Source organism: Boleophthalmus pectinirostris, unplaced genomic scaffold, assembly GCF_026225935.1.
Source record: "Boleophthalmus pectinirostris isolate CB_2022bp ecotype Guang Dong unplaced genomic scaffold, ASM2622593v1 HiC_scaffold_16, whole genome shotgun sequence".
NCBI classification, from domain to species: Eukaryota; Metazoa; Chordata; class Actinopteri; order Gobiiformes; family Gobiidae; genus Boleophthalmus; species Boleophthalmus pectinirostris.
Genome location: NW_026571095.1, coordinates 6,610,497 through 6,622,560, shown reverse-complemented (window position 1 = coordinate 6,622,560; position 12,064 = coordinate 6,610,497). Strand labels below are relative to the sequence as shown.

General features: G+C 40.4%; 2 protein-coding genes across 2 annotated transcripts; one reads left to right on the top strand and one right to left on the bottom strand.

The window, feature by feature from the left end:
• Positions 1–6,301, bottom strand: pgpep1 (pyroglutamyl-peptidase I). Its single transcript, XM_020940902.2, has 5 exons — positions 6,157–6,301; positions 5,689–5,741; positions 4,769–4,885; positions 4,054–4,286; positions 1–2,287 (listed from the first exon to the last, which is right to left on the bottom strand). Exons 1-5 carry the CDS (start codon positions 6,185–6,187, stop codon positions 2,089–2,091), a joined length of 633 nt encoding a protein of 210 aa, XP_020796561.1. The 5' UTR covers positions 6,188–6,301; the 3' UTR covers positions 1–2,088.
• A 3,262-nt stretch (positions 6,302–9,563) lies between these two features.
• On the top strand, positions 9,564–11,514 carry LOC110174795 (transcription factor JunD-like). The gene is made up of 2 exons (XM_020940901.2): positions 9,564–9,692; positions 10,074–11,514. Exon 2 carries the CDS (start codon positions 10,134–10,136, stop codon positions 10,872–10,874), a length of 741 nt encoding a protein of 246 aa, XP_020796560.1. The 5' UTR covers positions 9,564–9,692; positions 10,074–10,133; the 3' UTR covers positions 10,875–11,514.
• Positions 11,515–12,064: the final 550 nt, after the last annotated feature.

Below are 12,064 nucleotides of genomic sequence, written 5' to 3'. Positions count from 1 at the left end.
TTCACTAGTACACTTTATTGATTGAACTTGAAGCTAACTTACAGTAGTGCAGTAATCAGACACTGATCATTTGGCAATGTTTATTTCCCTGAGATACAAAAAATATAATTATCAACTTCTGCTAATACAGTGGAAAGAAGTTATTCAAAACATTGATTCATCACATGTAAACAAAAATGACACTTGCAAATGGTTAAAAGCTACAGAGTGAGTATGGAAATCATCAGTTGTTCTATTTTCTCAGTAGGATGTGGCAACTGCAAATATGATTTTAAACTCACTATGATATGAGGACTATTTTATGTGCAATTAAAAGATGTGTAACTCAGTATATTAAATTAGAGAAAGTTAGAACAAAATGTATTTATCAAAGACAAAAGAAGAATAATGTAACACAAAGGTTTAGTCCATGTTAAATTATAAACCTTCCTTTTAAATTAGGGGCAGGAGAAGACAGATTTAATAACTGGAAAACACCATGGAGGATAATAATCATTCAGTCAAGTTACAGTTATTTTTAGATGCTGCTTTCAAGCACAGGAACAATTTAACAGTTTAAAAGGTGCTGTACCCAATTTTACAAAACAGAAAAAGAGCATTTTAAAGAGTTTTCATGGTAACTTTGAGAGTATGTAAGAATTGCTAAATGCATCTGTACTAGGGCAATATATTTATTATTTATTACATGAATAGTGTACAGCTCCTTTAATGTTGATTCTGTAACTTAAAATAATTTCACTTTAACAAAACCTAATTTCCCCTCACCCAATATCATAATCCTTTCCCAGCAAATCCAGAATGATACAGACTGACAACAGTCTGGACCCCACACCCTTTGTCACACCTTCAGCCAATCAGAAGTTCCTTTTTCAGTGACGCATGTGAAAAAAGGAGCTCATTGGTAACTTATCATTTTGAACAAAATCTAATTTCTCTCACCTCATATTAACAGAGTTAAGTGCTTTACCATAGACCGTATATACGAGTCGACATAGCTAACATGCTAGCTGCCGTGTTCCAAATAAGAAGTTCACATACGGCATATTTAATGACCTGAATCATGATTGGCTCTGGTGGTTACTATGATACTCAAAGTCGGATTTTCAAATATGGAGCCTGGCTCCAAATTCACTCCTGTAACTGTGGCATCGGGAGCTTCATTTGAGTGGAGCTGAACCTTGTGGGTGACGTCACAGTCTTTACATACTCCACTTGCTTACTCCATTTCTTTTATACGGTCTATGTGCTTTGTTGATTGAATGAGGAGATTCACCAGAGACCAGACTCACATCTTCGTTAAGTATTGAAGGAGTGTGTATTTTGGATCCCAGCCAATAATATAACCCCATCAACACTTGAAAGCAGCATATAGTTTCCCTCATCACACTGACATCTCGAATGGTAAATTTAAAAAAGTATGTTTAAAAAGTGCTGGAGATTTGGAGAGGTCCTGGGCCAGAAACATAAATCTTCAACATAAAACTGCCTTGTATTTTACCCAGGCACCGTAATGGGACTAAACTTCTCATTCATTTTCCCATAGACTTGGACAAAGACATAGGTCTAATCAGCTATTTGGTAACTAATGACCACTTTATTAAAGCATTTAGCAGAGTTAAAGTAACTCAACGGGGCTCATCTTGTGATTAAAATGTGCTTTTTGGATAACTGCGTGATAAATATTAGTTGCCACATATCTGGTTAGCCTCCTTGATGACTCTGAAGTCTTAATATTTAAAAGAAAAGATTCTGTTTACCTGATGAAGGACTAGTGCCAAAACATTGCACGGTTTGTCCAAATAAATCTCACATTTTGCAAGTAAGACGGTGTGTGGGATTTTTATCTATATCTATCTAAACTCTTAATATTTGAATTTTTTGAATAGTCCATGGGGCATCGAGTAAAATCCCGCACACCGTCTTACTTGCAAATTGTGAGATTTATTAGGACAAACCATGCAACGTTTCGGCACTAGGCCTTCGTCAGGCAAACAACAGAAAAGTCCATGGGAATAATCTATGGAAAATTGACTTCCAGAACCAGACTAGGCGCGACTGTTGAGCTTCATAACCCAGGAGCATGTGACCTCAGTGGTGCCCCTTGTGGTTGCAGTGAGCCTGTGCGTGCTCCCCTTCTAGCTGTGTGAGCATCTCTGTGATGATGGTCTGCAGAGCACGGCCCAGCTCTTCACTGCTGTAGGGTTTCCCCAGAGGAGGCACGTGGATGAAGGCTGAGCGACCGTTCCCCACAAACAGAGACGTGTAGTAGGTGTAGTCACAAAGGTACCTGCCAGGACACACACAAGAGGTTCAAGGTCATATATTACACAAAATGACTCTTGTGTCTTGTGAGCTTTTAAAGCCAGGTACATTAATACAAGCGTGTGCTGCCTTAGGTGGCCTCTGCAATTTAAAGTAGTTGGTGACATCACACAGGACTGCCCCAATTACAGCCAAGTGTTTGTAATACATACACCTGCCTTCAGAGGTGGAGTTTGAAGTGTGGTCACACTGTTCCTTATACCTTGACACCATGCCCCTCCACCTCCTCACTCGCTCCTTTAGTCCTTCAGGTAGTGCGCAGTTCAGCAGCTCTATCTGACAAGTGGTTGTGGGCAGAGTTTAGGTGTTTAGTCCCACTTTAAAAGATGGAACAGTGTCAAATTATGTAGCCTAAAAATTGCATAAACAGATTTACTTTTATTTAAATGTAGATAAAATCCCTTATAATTTACATCAGTGATTCCCAACCTAACTAATGTACAAGAGACATAAATGTTTACTATAGCAGTATATTATCACTAATTAGTATCAGATTTATTTGTTTTAAAGTGCAACAACAAACCAGTTTTACTACAAAGTGGAGACGAGAGCTGTGTAGTAATGTTTGGGGTCCTCTTTGCACTTACGTGTTCAAATAAAGCTTTATGTGAATTCTTTAGGCATCTGGCCCACTGGCCCAAACAAAATATGAGCCACTACAAGAGATTTTGCTACATTTGAAAAGTGCATATTTTGTCCTCTTATGTGGTCTATGTTACTCCTGCATAGGGCTGGGCGATATGGAGCAAAAAATATATCTCGATATATTTTGATATATCTCGATTTATGATATATATCTTGATATCTGTCCAGGAAAAATAACCCCCCAAAAACTGACGCAAAAACAAATATGCCAAATTCCACAATGTCTTTTTTCAGCGCAAAGAGGTTCATGTAGGAACAAAGTGCTTAAAATACCTGTATATAAAAATAATAATTTAACTATAAAATAAAGGAAGAAATAATACATATTGCCTTCTTTTCATTCAAAAATAAAACAACTCGACTCAAGCTCATCTTTGCATTAACTCTGTTAACCATACAATAACCAGAACCATGCATAGGAAGCTCAGGAGTTTCCTTATTTTAATAGATCCATGTTCCTAACCAGAGATAAGGAGCTCTGAGGTATCCCACAATCCACTGCACAGATCAAATAGACCGTTTCCAAACACTACAAGTTCTACACTGCAGCAGATTATTAATTGAAATCTTCTGCATAAATAAACTTTACATTACTAAACTTTACAACATATGAACCATAACTACTATAGAGCCACATCAGCCCCTGTGATATTATAATGTGTTTAATGTAGTTTTGTGCACATTTGTTTACGTTTTACACAAATGAAACTTAAAACCACTTGGCTCATTTGCATAAAATATAAGCGCTGAAAAAAACAGCTCGTTCCTTGTGCCCTGTTGCAGTTCAGCTTCTGTCGACTAAAGGACATGAATATGAGTGTTCTCTCTGTGACAGATGATGTGCTGCTGATGGTGAGTCTGCAAATGATGGAAAAAGTTTGTAGTGCTAGAAGATTTGGTTGGCACCAAGTAGTGAATAGTGAAGAGTGAGCACATATATCAGCATTATATCGATATACAGAATCCATTTTGTGTTAAAAAAATATCTCGATATATTTAAAATATCAGGATATCATCCACCCCTATTCCTGCAGCAAATATCATCCCAAGAAGTTAATGCCATGATAAAGCGGTACCATGTCTCACCTGCCCGCGTCCTTGGACACTGTCACTTTGGCCCTGCCCCCTGCTTCACTAACGCGCTTGCAAACGGCCTCCATGTCCAACACGGAGCTGATGCACTCGGGTCCATCCTCGATACAACACTCAGACTCTGGGGAGAAGCAGCAGTTATCCAGACGCCTGTAGCCCTTATTGTGCCCACACTGCTCCAACGTCACAGCCTTCGCCAGACCAGAGACCCCCACGTGGACCACTAACTGTACACAACAACAACAGGAAAGAGTGATGATCAGAGGTGGCTAATACTTCACTTATTCATATTTACTGAGTAAATGTTTAAAGGAATTGTAGTTTTCGGAGTACTTTTCTGGCATCATACTTTTACTCCTACGTCAGTAATATTTTTATTGAAGTAACAGTACTCTTAGTCAAGTAAATGTTTTGGTTTCTCTTCCCACTGTGAGTAAGTCTACAAGTGACAAGAGCTTTATGTGACAATATGAAATAAAACAAATGTCAGGGTCCAAAAGTTACTCTTTAAATTATTCTTTTGTAGTTTTCCCAAATATTATTTTTACTCTTCATTTCATTTCTTGGACCATTACTTTTTGAAGAAACGTTACTCTAACTTGAGTACCATTTTTACAACTAATTTTGCTACCTCTCAAAACAACAAAGGAAAAGGTTATATGAAGTCCTGATTCATAATAAAGCCTATAAGACTGTATGTATTATTGACCAGTGGTTGGTGCTCTTCCCACATTGAAGGCAGTAGTGTCTGGACGGCCTGGTATTCCACTGGAACTTCGCACACAAAGAGGTCTATGTCCTCGCCCAGACCTATCCGATCCAGCTCCTGAGAACAAAAACAGACTGAATTTAAGATCAGGCATTATTTTTGTCTAGAGCTGCAACAATTAAGTGGATGAACTGTGACCAGTCAGCAATATTTATTTTATTAAAAAAATCCATTGTCTGTAAATGCATCCTTCAAGAAGGTCTCAGATACCAGTTTTCTTTTTATGTAGTTCAAATCTTGTCATTGGCCTTTTGTGAATGACTAAATGGTTAAACAACATGTCCTCATTCAGTGTTTAGTTCTTTAGATTTAATACGTTCTACATTTGAGACACATAGGGAAATATCAAATATATGATGCTAGATAGATGGAATTATGTGGCAAATAAAAAAAGTGAAATAACTCAACTAAATATTTTTGATCATTTATATTCAAATCCTCAAAGTAGCCATGCCTTTCTTTCAGTGAGTTTCATGATGAATTCTCCTGAAATGGTTTTCACTTCACAGCTCTGCCTCAGCGTCAAGAAATGCCAAAACTGTAAAGCGCTGATTAAAGCAAAGGGTCGCTATTTTGAAAAATCTGAAATAAGTTTGAAGTTATGTTGAGTTAATATTTGGTTTATACATTCCATAAGTGTTCGGTCATGGTTTTAATGCCTTCGGTGAGCATCTACAATGTCCATAAACAAGGAAATAAAGACAAAACAAAAGGGAAAGTGTGTACAGACTTGTTGGGCAGCGCATATTCTTTTCTTGTTGCTGTGAGATTTTCTATTCAAATAAAATTCCATGTACAGTCACTTAAATTGCAATTAAATTGCCTTTCCACCTGTTGCTGTCCTGTGACCAGTGTATTACCTGCACAGCCACCCAGCTGGCATTCACTGCATGTTCTCCAAACGGTTCAAATCCTGTGCAAGAAACAGACACAAAACACAGCTCAGATCTGAAAACACCTTCATCTATGCACTTTACCCAATGCCCCATCATTTATCCTATTATTGTCAAGTGTATTAATATGCAAACAATGTGAAACTATCGGCAAGAAATAGCAACTACAGTAGTACAAAGATGAAGACAAAGCATTGTTTGGAGTCTAAAGGTAGCCGCTCAGTTAAACATTAATGTAGACAACGGACTAGGTTAAAATAAAAAGACAAAACTACAGAATAATCTGCGTGATAAATAAGCAGTGTTACGCTTTGTATTCTCATGATCAAGAATTTAAAGAGAGAACTAGTCCTGTTTATATGCATCATTTGTAATAACAGTGTAGATAACAATACAGCAGGATTGTGCATTGATTTGCGGGATCTATCCTCTCACCCGTGACGATAACTTTCTTCTTGTTGGCCATGGTCGCGGGTGACTGTCAGATCGCGGTCATAAGTCTGAAAACGTGCTTTAAATGGCACAATAAGAAAAATATTCTTCAGATTGTCAGTCGCTTTTCCGCTGCTGTTTTCCTCAGACGTGGTTAGAGCAGCGCTGGAGCCGGGAATGCGCGACACTGTCACCCGCTGGACAAAGAGGAGAACTACAACAACAATAGACATTTTGATGTATTAGATGTATTTCTGTGGGGGATTTTTCAACAGTTACCATGGAGACACAATGCACAGAGTCACACACACTGTCAAAAAAGTTTTAAAATAGTCTGAAAACATAAGAAAAAAATACTAAACAGATTTAAACAACGCATTTTCAGGAGCCTGTGATCAGTATGCATGTTCATGGTCGTGTTTAGGTGTTTCATTTTCAACAAAAACTAACTGAAAAACTGTTGGTTCATGCTATACTAACTTGTGACCATAATTTTATGTGAGAGAGACTTGTTTAACAGCACAAAACATCTCACTTGTTCTAGTTCCAGCTAAGTCAACTCTTTCAGGTCAGATTGTGTTAAAACAAAACTCAGATTAAAGTCTAAGGTGGCAAACAAAACTTTAGACAGAGCAGTGTCTCTAGTTAGCATCACACCCCAGGGAATATTGATGACATTAGTCGCGAAGTATGAATAAATGAATCAATGAAAAAATCTGTCTCAAGAGTACCTCATCATTACAGTCTAGAATAGACTGAATATTTAATACTGATGGGGGCAAATAAAATTTATGTTGTTTAAATGCAGATTTTAGTTGTAACACAGTGAGTTTATGGGCCTGGTCACAAATAGAACATATTAGAACATTTGTGAATTTACCTTTTTGAATTATTCATAGCCTATGAATAATGAATCATAGGAAACAATGTTATTCTCTAGGTTTCCTTTAATACAAATGGGGGGGCAGTAAAAAATGAATATTGATAAAATGTTGATTTTGTGTGTGTGCGTGTGTGTGTGTGTGTGTGTGTGTGTGTGCATGCATGTGTGTGTGTGTGTGTGTAAACCAAGAACTTAATGGGTTTAGTCACTAATATAAATAATCAGGTTCAACACTTGTGAATTTATTTTTTAGGTATTTCATGACAATGTAATCAATCAGAAAAACTGGCTCTTGTCCCCATCTGGGAGTATGACATCACCACATTCATTTTATGTTATCAAAATGCTTCACTCATCATTTATGCCAGCAGACACCTCATATTTCTTACATAGCCTCCTCCTCATCCTTCATCTCATCCTCAGTCTGTGTGTCTGTGTAGAAGTCCCATCCAAAGACACTTCCACACACATGAGCAAGTCCTGACCTTCACTCTGCACTGATTTTGTCCATTTTAAGAAACTTCATGGACAAAAACATCTGTGCAGCTTCAAGTTTCTTCCCAACTCATGTTTCTTCAGACCCTAGCCTCAGCTCTCACTCCTGGGTTTGGTTTTGAGCTCGGTGCGTCTCTGTGTGTCTGTGACCTGAAGCCTGCTCTGTTCAGGGTGGGGCAGACTCCAGACACCTCCCATCCAGCATTCTCCAGTGTTTAAAGGTAAGACCAGTTTGCATTCTGTGGATTACATGAGATTTATGGAGATATAAGCCTTTCTGAGCCTGTAATTACAGCTCTCTACACCTCAAAAACATACCTGGAGTTTCATTCATGCATGTTACACTGAGCCTGTCTGCTGCATTCACCTGGTTTTAACTCTACAAAAGCAGCTGTCACCTCGAAAAACCTCTGTGTGCTATTAAAGTTTTCTAGACTCATTCTGATCATTTCTGTAATGGTTTTCCTTCAAGCTCTATTTCTATTAGTGCCATTTTGTTTATTACTAATACCCATGTTGCCAATGTCATTTCAAAACACTTCACTCCTCATTTATGCCAACAGACGGCAGGTAGAGCAGAGTTTACTGAGTATTTGTTGATGTTAAAACTCTGATATTACACAAACTTGACTCTTATGAACTTTAAGTCATGTTATAAAGCTGTCACCTCCTCAAAAACACACCTGGAGTCATGTTTTGTTTCATCCACACATGTTTGAGTAATCCTGTACTATTAGTGTGTCTACATCTCCAAAGCTCCAAATCCACCTTGTGATGTCATGAAGCCGTAGTATTCAACTGAACAGCTCCTTTTACTCTTAGTTTAATAGAGGTTGGCAAATCCAGGGCTGAAATGATCCAAATGAGTCTAGTGAAGGTGTGTGGAGTTTAAAAACACAGTGGAGCACTTCTTGTATTACCCCATGACATCACAAGGTGGAACAGAGTGTTTTTAATTTGAGAAAAGAACTAAATATGCAGGGTTTGAGTGTTAATTAAACATGTGTGAATGAAACAAAACACAACTCCAGGTCTGTTTGTGATGATGAAACATCATTAGAACAAATTAGAAAACAGTGTAACAGGGGGCTTTAAACTGTATTTTTGAACACTGTAGTTAGGTTTTATGTTAACAAAGTGAGATTTTGTTATGCCAATGTCCAGTCCATTTTGTTTTTTAACTATAGGAGAGAATTCTAGACTGTGTGGGTCACCATAGTCTATTGCATTATTGGGAAACTCTGGACTTTCTACAATTTCTGACAAACAAAACTAAGACAACACACTCTTTTAGCGTCCTCTTTCTCTGCTCCATCATCTCCAATTTACTCAAAATACTCAAACTTGATTTTGATACTAAAGAGTAGACTCAATACTCAGTACCGATTCTGATTCCATGATGTTAATAAAAAACACTATTTACACAATAGAATGTCATTTTCAACATAGCACTTTCTTTTCCCATTTGTTCAGGAAAGTTCCACAGTGGTCCATGGGTGTATACTAGTCTATGTGCTCTTCTACTTTTCATTTGTGTCCTGTGAATGGGACGTTTTTAGTATTGATGCTTTCTCAAATGAGTATCTAATTTCAATACTAGATTTAGAATGGATTAGTGTTTGATTTTCGATACTTTTGATAACTCTAGAGGCCTGACAGTGGACTTTCCTCTGTGTTTGTTATCATGGTCTGTTTACTTCTCCTTTTTCCCTTGTGTTTATATCCGCACAGTTTCACTTTTGCTCATTACATTTGTTCCACTTTCCTTAGTTTTGATCATGGACAGGCTTCATGCATTGTGTCTATATGAAAGCTGTAGGTTTTATCAACACAAAACTTTGCCTTAGATGAAGAGTACAGAAAGTCCGGTTCTGGGCCCACTCCTTTAGCTCGGTCCCCGCCCAATCTCCCTCTCCTCCCGCGATGACATCAAACCACAATGCATTGCACTGTTTGGAGTTTACCTTCCCGTCTCCATGGTCACGGGCGCGGCTCGGCCCCTTTATTCAAATGAAACCGGAAACGCGCGTCATTGTGGACCAATCTCTGCGCGCGGCGGTGACATAATGGAAATGTTAGACCCGAATCTCCCAGAATCTAGCCCGGACTGAGACCGAGAGAGAACCTGCGGCCGGAGGACCAGACCAGGACACCAGCGCAGGTAAAAGGCTGTTCTATCGTGTAGACAAACGCTTTGTAACGGGTCAGATCTGTGGAGTCGTGAGGCATGACTTTAGTGACAGCTTGAACTCGTCTGATGAGTTGGTTTCGCTTTGAGTGTGTATTTGTGCCAAAGTGCTGTTGACTGGCCTTTTCGTGTTTTGAGAGCTAAATACACTGTAGCCTAATATGTGAAGTGGGTTCATGGTTCGTGTGTTCTTCCTCGTACGTGTGTGTGTGTGTGTGTGTGTGTGTGTGTTGTGTCCGTCTCTTATGACGCACAGGCTCAGATCTGTGATTCCGGATTGTCCGGTTTATGCGCACAAGTTTGTCTCGTGTTAATATTGCGAAGTAAACGTGGACTTCTTTTTGTTTTGTTCAGATCAACACTCCGCTCTGTACCACGGTCAGATGCCCGCCTGGTCCTGGATGTGACACGGACATGGAGCCCTTGTTCCCGGGTGTGTCTCCTCGGCTCTCGGTGGTAAAGAAGGACATTCCCGGAGCTTTGGAGCAGGAGCAGACACAACTCAAGCCCGGTTCTGAGTCCGCGGAGCTCGGCTTGATGAAGCTGGCTACTCCGGACATTGAGCGGCTGCTCGTGGCGCCCTTCCTGTGCCCCAAGCCCGCGGAGGCAGAGCAGGAGTTCGCGGAAGGCTTTGTCAAAGCTCTGGAGGACCTCCACAAACAGAACCAGCTGGAGTCCGTGCACGCGGAAAGACTGGAGCTGATGCACGCGGACCTGCCCGTGTACACTACACTCAACGGGTACGGGCACGCGCTCAGCTATCCCACGGACCCCGCACCTTTCCCCCCGCCGTCCCACGTGAACCCGCAGCCCGCCGCCGCTCTGCGCCTCAAGGACGAGCCGCAGACGGTGCCAGACGCACAGAGCTTTGGAGACAGTCCGCCGCTGTCGCCCATTGACATGGACAACCAGGAGCGCATCAAGGCGGAGCGGAAGAAGCTGCGCAACCGCATCGCCGCCTCCAAGTGCCGCAAACGTAAACTGGAGCGTATCTCACGGCTCGAGGACAAAGTAAAGACACTAAAAACACAGAACACTGAGCTGGCGTCCACCGCGAGCGTCCTGCGCGAGCAGGTGGCACAGCTCAAACAGAAGGTCATGAGTCACGTGAGCAGTGGGTGCCAGTTGCTGCCCAATCAGGTGCAGGCTTATTAGTGCCATTACCTCTTCCCCAGGACACTAGAGTGAGTGTGTGAGGGCGGTGGACTGATGGAGCAGAGGAGCAGAGGCTCCAGCTCACACTGCGCCTGTTTGGCCCTGAGGAGATGTTCTTCTTTGTACAGGACATGTCTTAAGAGTCTGCAGCAGAATTCACAGATCAGTGTTGAACAGGACTCACTGTTCCGCTCCTCCTCCTCATCTGGACGATAAGGCTCCACTTTCAGCGGGACACGTGATGGACTCATTTGGACAAACAGTGTTTGACCTTTGACCTATCCAACCAAAGTTGATCACTGTGGAATATCACCTGACCGCTGACACTCACAACGGCCTGGATCAGGGCTCAAACACATGCTCCTAAAAATGCCTCAGTGGAACTTTAAAGCCATAAGAGTCTCCATAGAGACGCAGAGCTGCTGTGGAGACTCAAACCAAAAGTGCAACCAAAGCCACTGTGCCAAGTGTATGACCCGATTGTTTACAAGCACTTCTTTACTAATATAAAACTATATATTACAATGTTTTATTTGACATATTTTATTGACCTGCCTCTTTGCATGTTTCATATCTTTTGTATATACCTCTGCTTATCTACATGTTTGTTATTGTTTATTAAATTATCACTAAAGCTGTTCACATTTTGTAAGCTACTTTTTTAGATGTTGAATTAGAAAAGGGGCTTATCTTTGCACTTTCTTTCAACATTTAATCAGTGGAGGTAGGAGAGAACAGGGCCAACAAACCCCTAGATGGACAAACGATTCAGATGGAAAACACATGAAGAGTGACGGCGCCATCTTGTGGAGAAATTGGACTGTAATCAGGTGAAAGGTCGCATTGTACTGAAAACATATTATACGCCCAAAAACTTGAATGTACTTAAAACTTTTAAATAAAAGTGTTTTGTGACTAATATGAAACATTATTAGGCTATTTATGTTCTATGAAGTTCCTCTTGTGGATATGAAGTGTGTCATGGACAGAAATAGGTTCTGTTCACATCACAAATATCAGGAATGGCTCCAGTTTAACACTGAGCTGGAGGACGCGTCACAATCTGTGGAAGTATCTGCTGTTTAAAGCTGCATTGTGTAACTTTTCCAGTGGGGCGTTCGTCAAACGCTTTTCTCCATGGGAATGTTATTGATTTGTCTTAAATGTTTCACAGTGTGGCTTTAAAGCTT

Coding starts and splice junctions, on each gene's coding strand:
- LOC110174795 (XM_020940901.2), top strand. CDS start 10,134: ATGGAGCCCTTGTTCCCGGGTGTGTCTCCTCGGCTCTCGGTGGTAAAG.
- pgpep1 (XM_020940902.2), bottom strand. CDS start 6,187: ATGGCCAACAAGAAGAAAGTTATCGTCACGG. Junction 4,886..5,688: donor CCAGCTGGGTGGCTGTGCAG/GTAATACACTGG, acceptor TTTTGTTCTCAG/GAGCTGGATCGGATAGGTCT. Junction 2,288..4,053: donor GTGTCCAAGGACGCGGGCAG/GTGAGACATGGT, acceptor GTGTCCTGGCAG/GTACCTTTGTGACTACACCT.